General features: G+C 40.5%; 1 protein-coding gene across 3 annotated transcripts in view; it reads right to left on the reverse strand.

Annotated features, from left to right (window-relative positions):
• The window catches only part of LOC311147718 (neural cell adhesion molecule L1-like protein), a 72,520-nt gene extending 51,161 nt beyond the window's left edge, over positions 1-21,359 (reverse strand). For 2 of the 3 annotated variants that reach the window (XM_084184473.1, XM_084184472.1), the window contains exons 1-19: positions 21,257-21,359; positions 13,816-14,015; positions 13,334-13,442; positions 13,024-13,211; positions 12,755-12,877; positions 11,459-11,629; positions 10,897-10,935; positions 10,470-10,587; positions 10,112-10,293; positions 9,421-9,555; positions 8,830-8,970; positions 8,079-8,190; positions 7,010-7,176; positions 6,390-6,552; positions 6,062-6,186; positions 5,469-5,570; positions 843-1,040; positions 574-644; positions 210-432 (exon numbers count right to left, since the gene is read on the reverse strand). In XM_084184473.1, coding sequence (XP_084040599.1) covers positions 210-432; positions 574-644; positions 843-1,040; positions 5,469-5,570; positions 6,062-6,186; positions 6,390-6,552; positions 7,010-7,176; positions 8,079-8,190; positions 8,830-8,970; positions 9,421-9,555; positions 10,112-10,293; positions 10,470-10,587; positions 10,897-10,935; positions 11,459-11,629; positions 12,755-12,877; positions 13,024-13,211; positions 13,334-13,442; positions 13,816-13,897 — 2,449 coding nt within the window. In that variant the 5' untranslated portion in view covers positions 13,898-14,015; positions 21,257-21,359. Of the gene's footprint in view, positions 1-209; positions 433-573; positions 645-842; positions 1,041-5,468; positions 5,571-6,061; positions 6,187-6,389; positions 6,553-7,009; positions 7,177-8,078; positions 8,191-8,829; positions 8,971-9,420; positions 9,556-10,111; positions 10,294-10,469; positions 10,588-10,896; positions 10,936-11,458; positions 11,630-12,754; positions 12,878-13,023; positions 13,212-13,333; positions 13,443-13,815; positions 14,016-16,527; positions 16,571-21,256 lie in introns of those variants that run through there. The other variant, XM_084184474.1, reaches the window with a different exon arrangement.
• Positions 21,360-22,187: the final 828 nt, after the last annotated feature.

Consider the following 22,187-nt stretch of genomic DNA (forward strand, 5'->3'; position numbering starts at 1 on the left):
GCCTTAAAAGTGTACATCCCAACAATATCTCCTTTCTCCTGAAGTGTGCACTCATTCACTATTTCCTTTCAAATCAGTGAAGAAACTGAATTTATACTATATATATTAGAGAAGTGAACGTACACACTTTGGGAGGAAGGACTGATAATTGGGACATATGAATGAAGTTGACTGGATTAAAGGAAACACTCTGGTGGTCTGTTACTCACGGTCTTCCCCGGAGTACCCTGTCACTACTTTGGGTTCCGGGCCCCAGCCGTGGCTGTTGCGACTCTGGATCTTGATCTCGTAGGGGACGAATGTGGGGGTGTTCTTGATGACAAAGGCGTGTCTTTTGACAAGATGCTCTTTCCAGACATCTTCTACGCCCAGTTTCCTGTAGCTCACCTTGTACTCCAGGCCTGGACCATTGTGCTCCACAGGCAATAGTGGCTGTGACAGAGGACAACACAACAGAAAGTACATCATCACACACATACAGTATCTACAACATACTGTACCTGTATCTAATACATACAGCATACAATTGTTGTCTTTAAAGGTAGCTATAGATGCAGTTATGAGCTCTCTCACCTCCCAACTGATATCCATTTGATGGGGCAGATGACCCTGAATTTTGATGTTTTCTGGGTTTTTATAAGGAGCTGTGAGGACATATGCATTATTATATACTTTGCTTTGAGTTGAGACAATTACAATAGGGTGCATATGGCCAAAAATGACTCTTCACATGACAATGGCCAGTTCATTAAAACCTTTGAAATCCGTCTTACCTAAATATAAAGTACACAGTTATAAACGTATAATAAGATGATTATAACAGGTTACAGAGAAAGTCAAACCTGCAGAAGGGGTTTTGTATCGGTCTGTGGGCTTGCTTGGGGGCCCTGTCCCAATGGCGTTAACTGCATACACTCTAAACTGGTAGTTCAGGTGGCCGTGTAATGTCAACACCGCTGTGGCCTGGTTGCCAGGGACTCGCTTGAGTTCTCGCCAGGTCCCAGGATCCCACTGGCTCTCCTCGTACTCCACTATGAACTCTGTGCTCGTACAGTATACAAATTCATAAATCAGCCATTCAGAAATAAATATACTTTGTACTGAAAAAGTACTACATTGTATGTCTATATTAGGAAATATCGAAATACACTATAAGACCAAAAGTATGCTTGTTGAACATCTCATTCCAAAATCATGGCCATTAATATGGAGTTGGTCCCCCTTTTGCTGCTATAACAGCCTCCACTCTTCTGGGAAGGCTGTCCACTAGATGTTGGAACATTGCTGCGGGGACTTGCTTCCATTCAGCCACAAGAGCATTAGTGAGGTTGGGCACTGATGTTGGGCAATTAGGCCTGGCTCGCAGTCGGCGTTCCAATTCATCCCAAAAGTGTTAGATGGGGTTGAGGTCAGGGCTCTGTGCAGGCCAGTCAAGTTATTTCACACAGATCTCGACAAACCTTTTCTGTATGGACCTCGCTTTGTGCACGAGGGCATTGTCATGCTGAAAGAGTAAAGCGTCTTCCCCAAACTGTTGCCACAAATCTGGAAGCACAGAATTGTCTAGAACGTCATTGTATGCTGTAGCATTATGATTTCCCTTCACTGGAACGAAGGAGCCTAAACCATGAAAAACAGCCCGGACCATTATTCTTCCAACACCAAACTTTACAGTTGGCACTATGCATTCGGACAGGTAAAGTTCTCCTGGCATCCACCAAACCCAGATTTGCCATCAGACTGCCAGATGGTGAAGTGTGATTCATCACTCCAGAGAATGCGTTTCCACTGCTCCAGAGTAAAATGGCGGCAAGCTTTACACCACTCCAGCTGACGCTTGGCATTGCGCATGGTGATCTTAGGCTTGTGTGCGGCTGCTCGGCAATGGAAACCCAGTTCAAGAAGCTCCCGACGAACAGTTATTGTGCTGACGTTGCTTCCAGAGGCAGTTTGGAACTTGGTAGTGAGTGTTGCAACCGAGGACAGACAAGTTTTATACTCCCATTCTGTGAGCTTGTGTGGCCTACCACTTCGCGGCTGAGCCGTTGTTTTTTAACATAAAAATAAATAAAAATAATAATTATTATTTGGGGGGGTAGATCAGCTTAATATTGCAGAAAGATTGTAACTTCCATCAATGTAATTGTCTGCATCACTTCCAATCCCCCATGTTTATATATATATATATATATATACATACATACATACATACATACATACACACACATACATACATACATACACATACATATACATATATATATATATATATATATATATACATATACACACATACACACACACATACACACATACACACATACATACATATCCTTTAAAAATATATATTCCCCTTTATTACTTTCCAAACCCGCCACCCTTTCCCTACTTGGAGTAAACTAGTGAACAACAATGCTTAGACCTCTACTTCCAGCTTATACTTACTATCTACATTCTATGGACACAGTCAATCTTACAATAATTATATTTTGTATGTTTTTTCTCCTGAACTTATTCTACTCTCAACCTCTCTGATAATTTTCATGATGTCCATCCGGTTTGCTTCTATATGACATATCTTTCTAACTGTGCTCTTTCACAAAAGCTCCCAACCTACAACCTATATACTTATTATGGACACAGTATGCTTACATTATTAGTTATCTTGTTATTATTTGTTGTTAGTTGTTATTAGTCCCATCCTTCAATTCCATTCAACACCTCCCATCTATCTCTTAACACCATCCATATAGGATTTCTATTTGCCATATATATTTCAACTGTACTGTGATGTCTTACAAAAGTTCTGAACCTTTCTATTCTCATTGTTTCTACAGATTGTGAATTGAAAATAAACATTTTTGCTAAAAGTATTATTATGTTATTGATCGATTGACTATGACTTTTCAGATCACCCAGTAATGCTATCTGCAAGGTTAGCTCCAGGTAGATATTGCAATCCTTTAGCTATTCCTGGACCTCTGTCCAAAAACAAGCTACAAATGGACAGTACCAAAACAAATGATCTAATGATTCTGTCTCTTCGCAGCAAAATCTGCAGAGCTGGGAAGATTGTATCCCCCATATAAATAACATTCAATTGGTAGCAAGAATTTTATATAATAATTTAAATTTAAAGATTCTAAGTTTTGAATCCGGTGTCGTTTTGCGTATCAGTTCATAAACACTATGCCATGGGATCGGTACGTCAAAAATCTCTTCCCAACTATTTTGCAATCTATATGGGACGGCTGTCAATCCTTTGGTCCTTAAATGAAACTGATATACCTTTTTATTTATCACAGTTTTGCTTAACCAATTATGTTCTTTAATGCAAGGCCGACAGACAAGTTCCTTACTTTCTCCCCCTTCCACTTTCCTCTTCCATTTTTGCGGTAAGGCTGCAATTATTTGGTTGTAATTTTGGGTAGAGCAAACATTTCCATATGTTTTTGTTAGCTGCATGTGCGACATAACTCCACCAGTCCTACCGATGATATAATTTATGAAGATTATACCTTTTTTAAACATTTTGTCAAAAAAAAAAGTTTTTTTGTCAATTAGTATATTTTAGTTTAACCACAATATTTGTTGCATTAATTGTTCTGTCGTTTCTGGAGGATTAAATTGAAATTGCAACCAACTTTCTATGGCTTGTTTTAGAAATAGTGATATTTGGGAGATTATTTCCTTTTCAAATAACTGAAAGTGAGTGGTTGTAATCTGAATAAAGGGGAAAAGGCCATTCTTGAACATTGGGTGAGACAATCTTACTACTATGCAAGAGAAACAGTTCGGATTTAAGTATAACTTTTGTATGACTGAAGCTTTTAGTGATAGGTCTAATGCTTTAATATTTAATAATTTCTGTCCTCCGAATTCATATTCATTATATAAATAGGCCCGTTTAATTTTGTCTGGCTTGCCGTTCCGAATAAAATTGAATATTTTTTTCTCATATAATTTAAAAAACTGTTCGCTAGGCGTAGGCAAGACCATAAGCAAATAGGTAAACTGGGATAATACTGAGCCGTTGTTGCTCCTAGACGTTTCCACTTCACAATAGTGTACTTTTTGTGCGCATATATTTCACATTTTAGCAATCTCTTATTACAGTTTCAGGAAAGGGGTTATAATATATTGTGGAAGAACACCCCCAAGTGTTACATGACAATCCTAATGTTTTTACTACACAAAAATATAAACACAACATGTAAAGTGTTGGTCCTATGTTTCATGAACTGAAATAAAAGATCCCTGACATTTTACATACACACAAAAAGCTAATTTCTCTCAAATTGTTTGCACAAATGTGTTTACATCCCTGTTAGTGAGCATTTCTCCTTTGCCAATATAATCCATCCACGAGATTCTCAAGAAGCTGATTAAACAGCATAATTATTAGACAGGTGCACCTTGTGCTGGGGACATTAAAAGGCCACTCTCAAATGTGCAGTTTTGTCACACAACACAATGCCACAGATGTTTAAAGTTTTGAGGGAGTGTGCAATTGGCATGCTGACTGCAGGAATATCCACCAGAGCTGTTGCCAGATAATTGAATGTTCATTTCTCTACCATAAGCTGCCTCCAACAACGTTTTTTAAGAATTTGGCAGTACATCCAACCGGCCTCACAACCGCAGACCACGTGTATGGTGTCATGTGGGCAAGCGGTTTGCTGATGTCAACGTTGTGAACAGAGTGCCCCATGGTGACGGTGGGGTTATGGTATGGGCATGCATAAGCTACGGACAACAAAAACTATTGAATTTACCGTGACGAGATCCTGAGGCTCATTGTCGTGCCATTCATCCGCCACCATCTCCTCATATTTCAGCATGATAATGCACGGCCCCATGTCGCAAGGATCTGTACACAATTCCTGCAAATTAAAAATATCCCAGTTCTTCCATGGCCTGCATACTCACCAGACATGTCACCAATTGAGCATGTTTGGGATGCTGTGGATCGATGTGTACGACAGTGTGTTCCAGTTCCAGCCAATATCCAGCAACTTCGCACAGCCATTGAAGAGGAGTGGGACAACACAGGCCACAATCAACAGCCTGATCAACTCTATTGGAGGGAGATGTGTCGCACTGCATGAGGCAAATGGTGGTCACACCAGATACTGACTGGTATCGCCCCTACCTTTTTTTAAAGGTATCTGTGACCAACAGAGGCATATCTGTATTCCCAGTCATGTGAAATCCATAGATTAGGGCCTAATGAATTTATTTCAATTGACTGATTCCTTATATGAACTGTAACTCAGTAAAAATCTTTGAAATTGTTCCATGTTGCGTTTATATTTTTGTTCAGCATATGTTTGTAGTATGCTGAAACTGGGACCACATTTGATCTTCTCTTTCTAGTCCCTCAGGTACGGTGTACATTTGAGGACATCCCTACTCCCTATGACATACGATTGAGGGTGAAGAAAGCTGACTGTGGTAGCCAGGCCTACCAGTGGCAGAGCTGTTGTGGTCGTCACCGGGTACCCAGGCCAACCGGACACTCCAGCTCTTTTGTTCAGACAGCTCCACATCCTCTGGCGCATCAGGGACATCTGAAACAACATAACAGCAACATTGCAGAATCATTGCAATCACATTACGATGGGGGGGGGGGGGGGGGTTCACAGCTCATGATGGGGGGTGCATAGCTCCGGTCATTTGAGGACCGCAGTCCTGCTACATTTCGTCTTTGACCGCCTTTTATAGTAACTAGGGACTGACTTGACTGACCTGGGACATGCTCATTGGGGCATGCAATTGAAAACTTTTACAAATGTTTTGCAAAGGAAAACTAAAATGATAAATTCTTGTCCAGGTAGTCCTTCCCTCTTTCAGTCTATTTTCTTCAGTTTGGTGCCTAATGAACACAACCCAGGTAGGTGCACTCTCCAGCCAATCAGTAAGATCAATTTATTAAGCACTGTAGGTACAAAAGATAAATCAAAACCATCTGGACTGCGGACCTCCAGGGCCTGAATTTTGCACTTCAGCATTACAGACGTATTACAATGGCATTCCTAAAACTGACGGTGATGCTGCTTACCCAGTACTGTGACAAGTGCAGAGGCGGTGTCCTGGTCTAGATTGGTTCTGGCGATACATGTGTATGTTCCCTTGTCGCTTTGGTTTACATTGATAATTTGTAGCATTCCATTATCCAGAAAATATCTAATAATAAAAGCACATTTATAAAGAGAGACTCATAATACATTCACTTGTATCAGTGGTAACGCTGTCATTCTTAATAGGTGGTTTCTATGAATATTTCTGTATATCTTTGTGAGGTGATCCAACTTCCTACACTGTGGTAATAGTATAGTGATTAATACTTGTATACAAAATGGGGTAACAATCCCACTAGGGTATCTTACCTGGACTGTTCTGTGAATGGGGGTATCTGTTCCCCATCCTTGCTCCAGACTATTTGAAACTCCTTCCTAAGAGATATGTCATACTCTGCTTGGCATGTAAGCTGGGCTGTGGTGCCACTTAATATCAGCAGGTTCTGCGGCGGCTCCACGATTTGGGTGGGATCTGAAACATACAAATACATTTACCGGGTGAATAAAAGAACATCTTATAATCTTCTGATGTTCAGTTATATTTGAAAATCTTGCGGGCCATACTTGAAGTCTCAAGCTAGCTATGTAAGTCAGGTGAGAGAGAGTTACAGACATTTTCCACACAAGAGAAATGAGAGAGAGGATAAAATGGGAAAACCATTGTTTTTTCTTGGAATTTCCCTGCGCAGTTTGCAAGTAATCGACATAGCAAGGTTGGCTGAATTGAACTATGTCCTGATGATAATGAATACCATAATTTCCCTGCTACCTTCCCTGTCACCACTGATCTGAAAGGACTAGATAGATAAAAGCAATACGGATGAAAGCCAACATCCATATTATTTGTCCTAAACCCAATTCACTTTAAAGTGCAAATGAAAAAAGCAAATGATAATTCATTCAAAATGCTGTCCAAGGAGTTGAAATACCTTTGACGTCTAGCAAGGCTGTGATGGCTGATTTTCCCTCCGAATTGGTGGCGAAACACATGTATTCCCCACTGTCTTCTTTCCCTGCCTGGTTGATCTGCAGTGATCCATTCTTAAAAACTGAGAATTGTTCCCCCTCAACAGATTCCGTAGTTTCATCCTTGTTCCTAGAAGACAAGCATTTCAGAGTTGCCATTTGATAAGCTGTTTCCCTACTGGACATATACATGTTAAAACTGTGTTGGATATACAATAATCACACAAAAACAAATGTTATTGTAACACAAATTGAATTCTAATACGTTGTAAATGCATTCCACCCGTCTTTGCTTTCACAGACACCTGAAAAGCTTGTTTGAAGTGCAATTTTATTTCCTAAATACATTACAAATTTGGAAACAGGTTATCTATTCATTTAACATGTCATGGAACATGTTAGAATTGCAAGTGGAATTCATTTTGTGTGAATTTTCCAGTAGGGTTGGTTTGCACTTTTGTTAAGGTGTTGGAGAATGAGACTAGTTAAAAGACTAGTCAAGTTCATAAATGGAGAAACAAAATCACATTGGAACTCATGAGTCCTATATGAAATTTGAATGGGTCAATGTCAATGGGTCTAAGAGAGTCTTCCCTATCTAAACACACCAAAAGAGAAAGATTAGGGGTGATGTTACTGAAAGAGATAATCAGAATATAAGGAGATGAACAAAGGAAAAGTGTCACAGAACTCCGATAAATTAAGAATAGGGTGGTGTATGACATATAAAACAGCAGGAGAGAGAGAATTAAGGATGAATCAGGCATTGTTCACCACCAAAATAATAAACAATAATTAACAATAAACAAAAAACAATCGCTCCCTCACAAATTTGACTTCAAAACTGGATGGGTGCTGAATCCTTGTCCACAGTGAATCAAATGAACAGCACACCAAAGAGTGATTGTCAAAATTTCAGGGCAAATACATTAAGTATTGAAGATATCCTTTTGCAGTGCTTTCTATACCAGTCACTACAGATGTTCACCAACAACAACAGTGGAGGAGAAATAGGCTGGTGGCTCAACTCACCAGGAAACAGTGGATGGAGGGGAGCTGAATACTTTGCAGTCCATGAGGATGTCCCTCCCTTGCACTACTGAATATCGCTGGTAATCCTTAGTCAGCATCCGAGGTGGGAGATCTGTGGGGGTAGCAAAAACACAATTACCGCTATATCTTGTATATTTGACTGTAACCATAACACAGGACAATAACAACAAAACAAAGCCTAAAGGAAGCAATCAACCATGGCACAGGTTAGTGATTGGTTTCTTGGTAATACTATCATGGGGAAGAATTTGGGTGGTTTTAGGGTTTTAGGTAAGCTGTTCAATGTGGTGCATTATCACCATTATAGGCCATAGAATTTCTAGTTTGAGAAAAGTAATTGTCAGCTTGGAATGTCCAAGCATAGCCTGGTCCAGGATCTGTTTGTGCTATACTGCTCTGCTTCTCGGATAGGACTGGTTGTGTGTGTGTTCTGTGGCCAGCAGAGGTTGCAACTGTACAATAAACACACATGCATACATTCCCACATGCCAACACTCACACTATTGTTTTATAAAGAATCACCATTATACTGTTCATCTTATGGAGAAATCACTGTCAGATCCATCCAACATCAGTAAAAATTTATAATAATATATTTATGTGGATATGACATCCATAAGCTCCCTATCAGACTTCCCAATTCAGTTTCTGGGTGAACCAGGGCTGTGATAGGCTGTGCTATAGTTACACACACACACACACACACAAAGTGCTAATGTCCAGTACTGACTTATGATCATGATGTTAATATTAGCCAGGATGGTGCCATGTCTGTTGGAGACTTCACACTGGTAGACGGCACTGTCCTCAGGCCTGGCCCTGTGCAACACTATGGTGTCATCAAGCACTTGTCTGTTCGATGACGGGCCATCTGAAAGAACCAGAAAGAAATGCTCAAAACCAAACACAAATGCAGATTCTATAGTACTGGCACTCCTTGTATATGGTCTGTATATTGCCTCGTTATTGTTATTTTATTGTGTTATTTTATTGTGTTACAATTTTCTTTTGATCTATTTGTTAATTTTCTTACTTTTTAACTGCATTGTTGGGAAAGGGCTCGTAAGTAAGCATTTCACGTTAAAGTCTACATCTGTTGAATTCGGCGCATGTCACAAATAACATTTGATTTGATTTGATTTATAGGATGCTGAGCAACAACTGGACCAAATTCAACACAGAGGAATGACTATTGCATTACACAAAACTACAAAGACCATTTTTGTATCCTATAGAGTCAAGTGAGGTGGGTGGATTGGACACTGAAGTAACTGGCAAGGACAGAGGTCAGGGTTCATATGTTAGGGGTCACCTCACTCACCGTCCAGAGGCTGTCCATTCCTCCTCCATGAGATAACCGGCCATGGCTTTCCCGAGGCAGAGCACTTGATGTGCACGTCAGAGCCAACAACAGCCAACTGGCCCTTGGGTGGCTCCGGCTGCCATCTTGGTGGCTCTGTGAGACATAAAGAGAGTCTTTGTCAGTCTAGAGTTGTGTTCCCCTGCTCAGATGTTGCTGACCCATGCCAGATCTTACAACGCCTGGATAGGTATTTTACGTATCAGCTAACCACATAATATTTTATAGCAATCTGGTGGCTGGCAGCACAGTCGATGATGTTGCATGCAACCATTGGTTGATGCATGCAACGTCTGAGCAGGGGAACACAACCTATGTCATGGCAACCATAATCCTTTGTATTTAACAAAGATGGCCGCCTAGAGATTTGTCTATCATTGTAAAGACGATACCTGACCTCTTCTAGAATGCTTTACGCTCTAATAAGAAATCAATGTTTTCCTTTGACAATGTAGCTGCTGTAGGTGAACGCAACGCCACAAGAGATTGAAGAGGTCTACAAAAACTCTTAAAAACCGAGGTCTAAAAAACCAAGCTGTCAAACATACACTGTATAACGAAGGGTGTAGGCTTCACTTGGACATTGTAGGGGGGACAACAAACTTTTTTGCAGGGGTCACACTGAAAGTATAACCTGACTCAGTCTACTCACCCTCCACCATGACGCTGAAGTAGTGGACCGTTTGTCCGACAGAGTTCCTCGCCGTACACATGTACTTCCCATCATCCTCCTCTTCAATGTTATTTATGGTTAAACATTTCCCGTAGTTTTTTATATTTGCCCGTTTCGGCAGCTTCTCTCCAAATAATTTCCATTCGATCACAGGAGTTGGACTGAGTAACAAGATGAGAGAAAACGAGATATGATTCGTGAAAAATGATACACATATTATTCTATAAAAATAATAATACAAAGTAATAATACAACATGTTCTAAGCAGATCCAGTCACTGAAGTTATGAATATATATTATTTCATACTAAATTGAGAAATGATGTGACTCCACTTACAATCCCTCTGCTATACACTCTAGCACCAGCTCCTCTCCTTTCACCAGCCAAACCTCTGACTGACCACCAGAGGGTACCAGAAGGCTCGGCTTTCTCTCTGGAATGGCATAGCCGTCCACTGGCAGAAAAGGACAGGCATAAGATGTACATTAGGTCTATTTCTGAAACCAAGGAACAACTGCAGTAGGTGTTTGTCCACACATGAGTCTTTTGGTACACACTCCTAGCATCTTTTTTAGTGTTTTTGTTAATAAAAAATTACACCCAGGTAAAATTGCATAGATTAATCTCATTCAATGTGTGCATACTAAACATGCATTGACTTTTCCTATAAATAAGTCAGAGGATTTAATCAGTCAAATACTATGAACTGTAATGGGATATTATCATTCAGGTTCAAGTCAAATATAATGTTAAAGGAACTCACCACTGCTGTCACTGTCATCCAGCTCACCAGCAGGTTTTACTGAAATGTAAAAAAAATATGAAAACTCACCTTGATCCAATGGAGCTCTGTCTATTGCTCTGATCTGAAGTACATGCCTGCACTTTTTGCACTTGCACACTTTGCACTTTATACTTAAAATAAAACCATATATAATGTTGATAGACTTTAGAATCCGACGATTGTCTTTGAGGTGTGTGGGGACAGCCCTCCTCCCTCTCCTTACAACATCATCACTGCATCTAGTGTCCTGAACATGACCTTTCAACTCCTACTCAACATGTAGGGCTGGGTTCTCAATCTGGAAGTAATATGTTGCTGACCGGTCTTGCAGATACCTGTTTAATCCGTTTTTACAAGTGCTACTTGTAATGTAAGTGTAGCGGGCCATAATGTTGCACTTAGAATATGAGGATGTCCTCTTGGTCTAATGTTTAAGATGTTGGGTTGGCGACCCAGGTTTAGAGGAAGGACTATAGCTTGCCTGTCCTAGTATAAAACAGGTTGAGAAACATTGATGTAAGGCATCACACTGTCAACCTACAGCTCTTGACGACCACCGACATGGCTGTCTTCTGGACGATGGTGCGTATGGCGGAGAATGCGGCGAAGCAGCAGTAGTCTCTCCGGCTATCCTTCTCCAGGGCATTGGAGAAGTAGAGGTTGCCGTCTTGGCCCATGGACACCCTCTCATCCTGTTCAATATGTTGGAGACCTGGAGGAGACAATGGGTTGTGTTCATTAGGACACACAATGGAAAATGTTTTGCAACAGAAAGCGACAATTTGGGTTTCATATTGAACAAGGCGAAAATGTGTGTTTCTTATTGGAAGTGTAAAGGAAGAACTAGGGTCACATGACCTGACTAACCATACTGTGGCTTTAAATATGGCAGCCATTAAAAACAATTTCCCCAAGCTTTTCCCTTTATAGAGCAATGTAGGGAGAGTATTTGTTTGGATAGCTATTAGGTAAGAGTGGGGTTATAGAAGTAGGGTTTAATTGGTTGGTCTGTCCATTCACAGTTTTAGACATAGACTTGAATTGGAAAAATTCAAGCAATGGGGGAGGCCGATGACATCAGAGGGCACCATCAGACCAACTCCTTGAATGGCCTACTCCATAAAGTTTGCACTTGTGTCTAAAAAACACTATTTGCTGAAAACATATTTTTACTTTATTTATACGTGGGATATTGTTTTCAACAGGAAAAGTTCAAAAATAGCTGGTCCGCATTAACTAGCTCTGGTACAGACTGACTCAATTTAGATTTTCTTCAGGAAATTTCCTTTTCTAGTTTAATTGAATTATTATTTAATTTCTTATTTTTATTTGGACCTCTTTATGAGAAGCTCCTCTCAGCTCTAGAAAACATGCACTTCTATTTGAGCTCCTTGCCGAATTTAAAAGTGTGTGATTTGGCTAGATGGGCCTAAGCATATGGCCTTATCCCCATTGAGAAACTACTTCAGACAGTGCTGTGATGTCATTAGATCATAGACCTTCTTTTGGCTTTGTTGAGAAAAAGGTGACAGTGAATGTCCAAATTTAAAGGGAACTACGTTGAGCGGCCCTAATTCTACTTGTGTAATAACAAAAAAGCAAATTTCCATTACTATGCAAATTTAAAACAACTACTGAATTACTACATAAGAACATGTCAATAATATTTTGTTACTTGAGTAATAACAATATTACAACAAAGGTATAGGAGCATCCTAATGTAAAGTGTTACAGTATTCTATTTCAATTGAAATGTGTATAAAGTGACATATTCCGTTCTAAACTATTTTCAGTTGGATGGTGCTGTAAAGATTGAACTAGTGGTCTATTTTCTCACCAATAGTCATCCAGTAGATCTGTCGAGGAGGGATCCCCTGTGGTGGGTTGCATTCCAGAATCACAGGCTGGCCCTCTTTAACAACGATTGGGGCAATCTTCTCTTTGGGGAACTTTGGGGTACCTGTGCAATGGTTAGGCATGTATGAAATATGTTTTACTAATGTCAACACCTTTAGATGGGATACAAAATGTAACACACACAGTCTTGCTGTAAGATGCAAAACTGTTCACTATGCCAGTTTCTTACAACATGAGAGTGGCACTCACTTGGTACAATGAGTTCAATTTCCTCCGATACTGCTGTTCCCAGATTGTTTGAAGCGTAGCACTGATACTTCCCCTGGAACTGCGCAAGGTGCCCGCTATGAATCACAAAACTCCCATTGTTTCTCTCTTTTTTGACCCCCAAGTCAAAGAGGGGTTCTATGGCCTGGCCATCTTTTGTCCATCTGTATCTGTTGGGGCAATTAAGCATTTTGTAATGCTTGGTTACAGATATGATAGCTAGAGATGCAACAATAAGCATAAGGGCAAAAAACAGGGAGATCCTAGGACGAATCACAGTCATCTCACTCACACTGGTTGTGGGTTGCCTTTGGCTTCACATCTCATGGAAAAACTGTCTTCAAAGGGGAAGGCAATGACAGGGCCAGGGGTCTGCACTGTTATGGTCGGTAGCTGCTCCACTGCGGGATGAAAAGATACATTGCAGATACAAAACATACATTCATCCCACCATATTGGTTTCATCAAACAAACACTTTAACAACTTGACTACCATTATCAGGATTTGGTCATGTTGTGTGCAATGTACAGCAGGAAATGTATAACTTGTGCTTGTTGGAAGATTCATATTGAGAAATTGGCATTCTAGCTTTGTGTCAAGAACTGCAACGCTGTTTCCCGTCTGCATTCCTGTGGAACACCTTTGACACCTTGTAGAGTCCATGCCCAGACTAATTGAGTCTGTTCTGAGAGCAAAAGGGGGGTTACAACTCAATATTAGGAAGGTGTGCTTAATGTGTACACTCAGTGTAGGTTGCCCAAACTGCACTATACCTTCCAGGGGGATATCGAGGCCTCTGGCCCTGGAGGTCAAGGCCAAGAGGAAAGCAAGGCCCAAGCTACACAGCGACCTCATCGCCCCACCGCTGTTGAGCAGAGACTGTCCAGGAGAGCAGGCGAAACTACTGACAGCACCACGGCTTTGGCCCACAAGATCAGCTGATATCTGTCAACACTTGGAGGAGGGAGAGGACCTAGATGTGCAGAGACACAGGGAAATAAATAAAAACTGTCAGTAACCCAGTGGTGTGTACTCATGGATGCCAAGGGAAGCCAGGCTACCCCAAAAAGCATATAAAATAATGTATCTTTCATCTCTCTCTGTTTCATAATTTTTCTTCAATTCGCAAGAGGCTGAATGTATCTCACTGGAGAAAGCATCCGAGCGAGCGAAACAGCGCCCCTCTTTTTCAGTATGTGTATCCCAAATATCTGATGCTGTCTGGTCAAAATGAGTATGACATTGTTTCCGCCCATAGCATTGAATGCAAGGGAAGCCAGCCAGCATTTGGTCTCCGTTGATAATAAAAAATAATAATAATAGCCAATCAGCGTTGAGCTAAACTGAGCGAGCTCAACTGTGAATGGTCCTGGCGCACCAAAAAGAAGAACTTAAATTGTTACATCTCTTTTTGCCGTGGTCCTCCGGTGGCTAACTAGCTAAAATCCTCCCTTTCCTAAATTAGCCATGGATGGAAATAGGGATTTGGACTTGTGGTTTTACTTAATTCTCCGTACTGGCCAATGATTACAACGGCAATTCTGATCCAACCATAAATTACTACATTGTGCCCCTGGACTGAGAGGATGGAAGTTCAACATGTAGCTAATGTAGTATGTTCATGTTAACTAGCTGGCCTGGCGCATCGTTGGCCATGAAAGGAAGTTAGACTAGCGTGCAAGCATTTTTGCCAGGTAGCCTAGGACAACAAAAACTAAAAGTGTGTACTGCATCACAGAGTCATGGACCGTTTCAGCAACATAAACAGCATCCCTATACTGACTTTGATTGGAGAAAAGTTAATCTTGAATTGCCCAAGGGGCAATTTGCTTTGCCTATACAATCAGTAAATAAACAGAAGCAGAGCAGTTCAATTGCCTATATGTACTAGTACAATCATATATAAAATGCATTGGGTACAGTTTGATAGACTACCCCTCAGACAGTCTAAAATAATATAAATACAACTGGCAGCACCATTGCCCAAGCAAATACTGAAGAAAACCAGGCTAGGCAATCACCATGTCTTTCCTTACTCCAATCCAAGTATTGAAAGACAGTTAAACACTCTTCTGAATAACGGTAATATCCTGTATCGCACATCCTCTCTCGACGGGTGTAATTCATTGGTACATCATTGTTGTAAAACATTCCAGTTGTTTGAGATTACCCCTGATTGTAAAACTGGGATGGTGGCATCAAATGGCATGCTTACAGTAAACCTTATTGGTACATAATATAAGATACTGCCATGGATGATTGCTAGAGAGGGTAGGCTTACGTTTGTTTATTGTAGCAAGCCTGTGGGTGCTGTGGGTTACAGATCTCCGAATGAACCAGCCCAGCCACAGTGGCATTGCCAAAGGGCTCACTCAACAAACTAATCCCTCAGTCACGAAAGCAGGACAACTATGTATCTCATGCCAACCTCCCACAATGGAGTGTGCCATTGCCGGTTGGTCCTAGTTAGTAATATGGGTTAATGCAGGTTAATATGTCAATTACTGTACACAAGGGCTAGGATTAGTCCAATTCAACAATTAGAGTCAAGTAACAGATTTGAAATTGCCCAATGTTCTCATTGAGGCTTAGTTTTCAATTTGTGAATTGAATTTAAATTGGAATTGAATAGTTGGTTGCCTTTTTGCGACAGACATAAACCTAATCTATGTTACAGCAACTACGGTATGGTAAAACAGTCGCACGATGTACCACATAAAAACATAACAAAACAACAACAAAAACACACACACAAAAATACTCCAATATTTCTGTACATACTGAAAACCTGTGATTAGTTTATAATCGCAGAAAAAAAAAAAAAGTAAAACAGTTAAGAGTCCATAAGATGCGGGCAGCCTTGCTTAAAGTGACAGAATTTGACCCTTTATCCAGATTTAGTTGACCCTGACAACAAAGAATCAACATCATACCTGACCTTACCAAGGATGTAACTCATTCAAGCTAAACAAAGCCTCTGTTTCATATACGTAAATAACCTTTTGGATTATGCAAATTATTGGGCTTCCTCACGGTACAGTATGTGCATGGCAGATCATGCAATAACCTCCCAGTTTACATTTACTCAAATAGCCAAATTTGGATGAAATAAAACATCAATGAATTCATTAATGTGATATAGTCCATTCTAGCAGTATTGAAAAAACGCATGGCTTTGGGATATAAACAGGAAACATGCTCCCAACATTTGTTTGGAAGCAGAGGGATCTATTACCAGACAACGACAGGATAATGAACCCTAAAATCCCCAGGGATTGTGTTTACATGACCAATAGTCGGCCGAGGAATGAGTGTGGGTCCACCACACTGCTAATCCCTTTACCACAGCAACTCAAAACACACATTGTATTATACCTCATTACTTACTGACTTGAAATTCAAAACATACTATAATCATTAAAAAAAACGTATTTCCAAAGAACAACAACATAAAGTAAATGGCATGAAAAATAGAGTATACTCACTGGCATTTGTGTAATTTTTCAACTGTGGATGCCTATAGGCTGTGAGCAAATCAGCTGCACTGAAAGTCCATTTAAAAGCCTCAGAAATCTGTGCTGTGCAAGTTCAGGCACACCGGACAGGAACAGACAGTGAGCATTCCAGCTCACCCTTCACGTTGCTTATTTTTCGCCCAGTGAATGCCTCTCACCCGCCCTTCCACTCAAGCGGCTAAAGGAGCTACGGGAGATTCACTGAAGTGACATATGTCGGCAAAGCCTCTCACTTGGCAAAGAGGCTCTCTAAGCCGCCCGACAATGACTTGGACAAAGCCACGGCCACAGGACTATTCACAGAACATTAAAGAATAGGAGGAGAGGAAGTACAGGCATGCCTCTCTGTCCATACCCTCCTCACCCTGCACTACCACCCCATGCCTCCCTTCACTAAACATGTGCACGACGACATCCATTTACACCCACACAATTTGAATGATTATAATGCAATGGGTCTTAGCTCCATTGAAGAGAGGGGAGCAGTGGATGACATCTGCTTTCATCAAGCCTCATCTTTTGTAGTTGTGTACTGCACTGGCTTGAGGGGTCGATATTGTTGTTAGAGAAGGACATACATTGCACTCACTGCATTGTTTTTGGCACAGTGTGAGCTATGGCTTTGTTACACAGTTAGGCTTGGGCGGTATACTGTATACTGGGTGTTTAGAAATACCAACGGTATGATTTTCAATACCATTTTAAAAAATACACTACATGACCAAAAGTATGTGGACACCTGCTCGTCAAACATCTCATTCCAAAATCATGGCCATTAATATGGAGTTGGTTCCCCCTTTGCTGCTATAACAGCCTCCACTCTTCTGGGAAGGCTTTCCACTACATGTTGGAACATTGCTGCGGGGACATGCTTCCATTCAGCTACAAGAGCATTAGTGAGGTCGGGCACTGATGTTGGGCAATTAGGCCTGGCTCACAGTCGGCATTCCCAATTCATCCCAAAGTTGTTCGATGGGGTTGAGGTCAGGGCTCTGTGTAGGCCAGTCAAGATCTTCCACACCGATCTCGACAAACCATTTCTGTATGGACCTCGCGTTCTGCACGGGGGCATTGTCATGCTGAAACAGGAAAGGGCCTTCGCCAAACTGTTGCCACAAAGTTGGAAGGACAGAATCGTCTAGAATGTAATTTTATGCTGTCGCGTTAAGATTTCCCTTCACTGGAAGTAAGGGGCCTAGCCCGAACCATGAAAAACAGCCCCAGACCATTATTCCTCCTCCACCAAACTTTACAGTTGTCACTATGCACTGGGGCTGGTAGCCACAGTCCACATACTTTTGGCCATATAGTGTAGCTGGGAGGGGTTCATCAGGACCACTGACAAAACAGTCATTAGTCTCAACTCGACTCTCAGCTGTGCAACCTACGTCATAAAATTTGGGCACCAGGCGTGTCCGTACAGCCTCTTCCTAGTTGTTTTTGGGAGGGGGGATGGATTTGTATGTTTGAAATCCATGGCATAGACTCTATCCATGTACAAACAAACCTACCTATAACCCTTTCATCCAAAGAAGAAACCCTTTTTGGAAGAAAGGGTCACACGAGGGTTCTACCATGAACCCTTTTCATCTGAAGAAGCTTTTTAACTGACCCCTGAACCCTTTCCAGAGGGTTTTAACTAGAACTATATAGGATTCTCCTCTGGGGACAAGCTGAAGAACCCTCTATGGTTCTAGTTAGAACCCTTTTTTCAAAGACTGTACTCAGAGAGACTACCCAGGTGTTTTCGGGGTCACTTCTGACCTATGACATTCTGCTTGTTAACTTAACATAGCCTTTGAAACAAGCAGTGAAACAAATCTTAATCATAAAAATTCCTGTTTGATGCCTTTCCAACAACAACAAAAACCCGGTGTGACGTAACACAGTTGCCCTTCCCTTTGTTTTGATGTATTTCCCCTCCGAACTTGTTTCTTGCCTATGGCGTTTTTTTTATATTTACTAGGCTTTGCATATATCTACCTTCCAGTACACTAAAAGGGCAGCACAGCAATTACACAATAGCACAATGATACAGCAGGACAAACATCCAAACAAACCAGATAGACTGACATTAAATAACTAGTTCAAAAACCTAAAAGGAATTTAGAAGACAAGCAACTGCACAACTATGTATAATCAAAATCAGAAAGGACATGGAGATACTGCATAACATGTAAACAACAGTATTGAAAGGCAGGTGCAATTAGGGTTGTACACCTGCTATACATATAGTGGTTACAGTGGAATTTACCAGGAGCATGAATTCACTCCAACATGGGTGAGGAACATACACACGTAGGCACAAACACACCCACATAGACACTTTCTCATTCTGTCAAATACAATCGCTGTCTACACAGGCATTGACAGAATCAACATGGATGAGATATTTCTGTATTTCATTTTAAATAAATGTGCAAAAAAAAAAAAAACATGTTTTCACTTTGTCATTATGGGATATTGTGTGTAGATGGGTGAGAAAGAGAATCGATGTAATAAATGTGGAATTCAGGCTGTAACACATCAAAATATGGAATAAGTCAAGGGGGATGAATACTTTCTGAAGGTAATGTATATATTTGATGAAACATTGAATTTGGCCTTACTGGTATTAGCCCACAGAAACGCATTGAAGAACACAATCATACATGGCAAAACAGATAGTTCATGTTTTGACGTATGTTTCCTATATCTAAGAGATATACTGTAGAAAGCTCTTGACGTGGAAATGCCCTATTCATTTCTATTCATTTTTACCTTACTGTCACCGGTGACCTTCAGACGAGTTCTGTGAAGCTTGTGGACGTAGTAGAGTAAAACAGCCAACACGACCGTGTTTGTGAGTGTCTCAGCTTTCCATAGTGGGGTCATATTAGTTCAGACATTACAGAGGTTTTTCTGAGAAGATCGGTTTTCAGGATGTCTCCTGGCTATACAAACACCACTGTAGCTCTGCCACCTTCCACAGCTGATATGGAAGGCCAACACTGGCGGATGTAGTAGATTGAGACGCATCCCATGCAAAACCCCAGAAGTCTCTAAAGTCACAGATTTTTATGCAATTACATTGTTATGCTACTTAGATTTGTGGACATCGACTGTAATCCTGCTGTTATTAATTTTAGAGAGATTTAGTTGGGTTGACCGAATCAGGTAAAGTGGTACCCCTCATAAAAAACCTGCCATAGTGACAGTGAGTGTGTGTGTGGGCACACTTGTCTGTGTGTGTATGTGACTTACTGTAAAATACTTGTTTTACCTTTCAGGTTCTCTATTTTCCTTTTACGAAATATTTCATGAATTAAAGTATTGCTCAAACAAAGTCAAACATACTATAAACTTGAAAGCTACGACGTTCCATTATAATTAGTATATTTGATGTAGGCTACATATTTCCGTGTCGTTCCACGAAAAGAGTTCCCTTTGCGTACCTTTGATATTTTAAGTAGAAATTGTGCACCAATATTGAATTTTAAAAGCCCTTTAATATAGACCACATGGATAATTCAATAAATCTGATTTTTTTATCTGAATAAAGGATTGCTAAAGTGCCAAAATTCAGTATTTTGACATGTCCCTTCGTCAACCCTGTGTCACTTCTAGCAAAATTTGAATCCACTTAATCCCAACATTTCTCCAAGTTTCACCATCATTGTAAAGCCCTAATTATTTTGTTGCTTTGACTAAATAATTTCTGAAGATCATTATTCATTTAATGTTATTAGTGATTCATATACATCTGTCTCATTTTAAGGTCAACCGTGTTACGTGAACTGAACTCTTGTTTTAATATGGTGAAACTATTCCTTTTTAAATATTTATTTCAAAGGAAACATTGAACATCTTATAGTCAAATCATAGAGTAAAAGCAGATGAGCTGGTTCTACTATTTCTGGCAATTGTCTGTTTTGTGGTGGGAATATGAGCTGGTCGAGCATAACACGTCAACCCTGTTACCCATAGATAGGCTAGAAATGTTTTAACTTTCTTTTTCCATTTCAGATTACATTCAATTGCCACTCCCTATTGCACACAACAAGCTTCCATTCCCCCTGTCACAAGGGGATTTGTTGCTGATTTAAGAAGAAATATTCAACCCTGTTACAGTCAAACCTGTTACTTTATTTGGCACTTAATAGGCACTTACTATAGTCATTTTTTATTTAATCTCTTGAGATGGGAAATCTAAAGTTTTTTGAGATCAAGTTACACTTCTCAAAAAGGCACCGAATTGGTGGAACGACCCTTCCACTGATTGCAAATGTTAATCACATTCCAGCGAGATTCTGCTTTCTTGGCATACATAACTGTGGTAAGTAAAATTAAGGATGACTCTCTTATCATTTGATGTATGGTTATGTGGTCAAAGCTTGAATTTCTTTAGCCATGTCTTTATCAATGTATGCGGACAACAAAAGCAATGCAAATAAAAGTATTAACCGTTATAAATGTTATAAACAGGGTGCCTCAGATCACAGCACTGGATGTTAACTTAGTTTCCAAGTATAATTTTTCAGAAATATGAAGGGAAAAAGGTCAGTTCCTTGGGTAACACTTGGATTGAGCCTTGCTGAAAAAGGATACATTACAGGACAGCACTGCATTTCCCAACATCACTAAAATAATAAGGAGTATTAGTCTCTCAATTTATCATAACATGACAACCGGCAAAAGTCAGAAAGAGACATGGCCTTACCTTTGAGGTCAGTATCTGCCAAACCTTACATGTACACCTTGTGCCCTCTCAAAAAGAGTGAGTATCTAAACAGGCACCACAGCCACAGCCTCGCTTCCACACTAACAACAGACAGCACCTGGCAGCTCTCTGACAGCAAGAGCCAACCTGTACTACCAGTATTATGTAAAGGCAGGGCTTGTAACTTGACAGACACGCACACACACTTGTTAGGTTAAGTGTGAAGTGTGCTAGAACTTCTCACATTTCAAAGACTGCTCCTTTCAAAGGTTCAAACAAAAACATTGAGACGCTGCTGCACGTGGACATTGTCAGATAACATTACTGTATTATACAGTGGAGGCTGCTGAGGGGAGGACGGCTCATAATAATGGCTGGAACGGAGCGAATGGAATGGCATCAAACACATGAAAACCATGTGTTTGATGTATTTGATACCATTCCACCAATTCCACTCCAGCCATTAACACGAGCCTGTCCTCCCCAATTATGGTGCCACGAACCTCCTGTGTTATTGTACTCACAGCGGCAGTCTATGTGAGCCAATTACTTAGTGTACACCCTTTTGGCGCTACTCCCAGTTTTTGAATTGACCTGCAGCTGATGACAATATTGATTGTGGGATTTTGTGCGTGTCCACAGTCAATCAGTGTTTGCAATCAAATCAGTGTACAGTCATTTGAAGAGGTGAGTGAATGAGATATGAAGAATACTTACAGTACAGGGCTACTGCTATTGTTGTTATGCTCATGTATTAAACTTAGCTCTCATGCTTTCAATTGACCTTTCAACATTGCCGTTGTGTTTTTAGAGTGAATGTTCTCATTGTTGGTCTCGCCATATTTTGAAAAGTGTCATTCTGTAGAGTGGGAAAGAGCTCATTCATTCAGGGTTTAAGAGTTTAGCGGATTGTGTGAGGACATGGGAAGAG

The sequence above is a fragment of the Coregonus lavaretus genome (assembly GCF_964263955.1).
Source record: "Coregonus lavaretus genome assembly, chromosome: 20".
In the NCBI taxonomy this organism is placed as follows: domain Eukaryota; kingdom Metazoa; phylum Chordata; class Actinopteri; order Salmoniformes; family Salmonidae; genus Coregonus; species Coregonus lavaretus.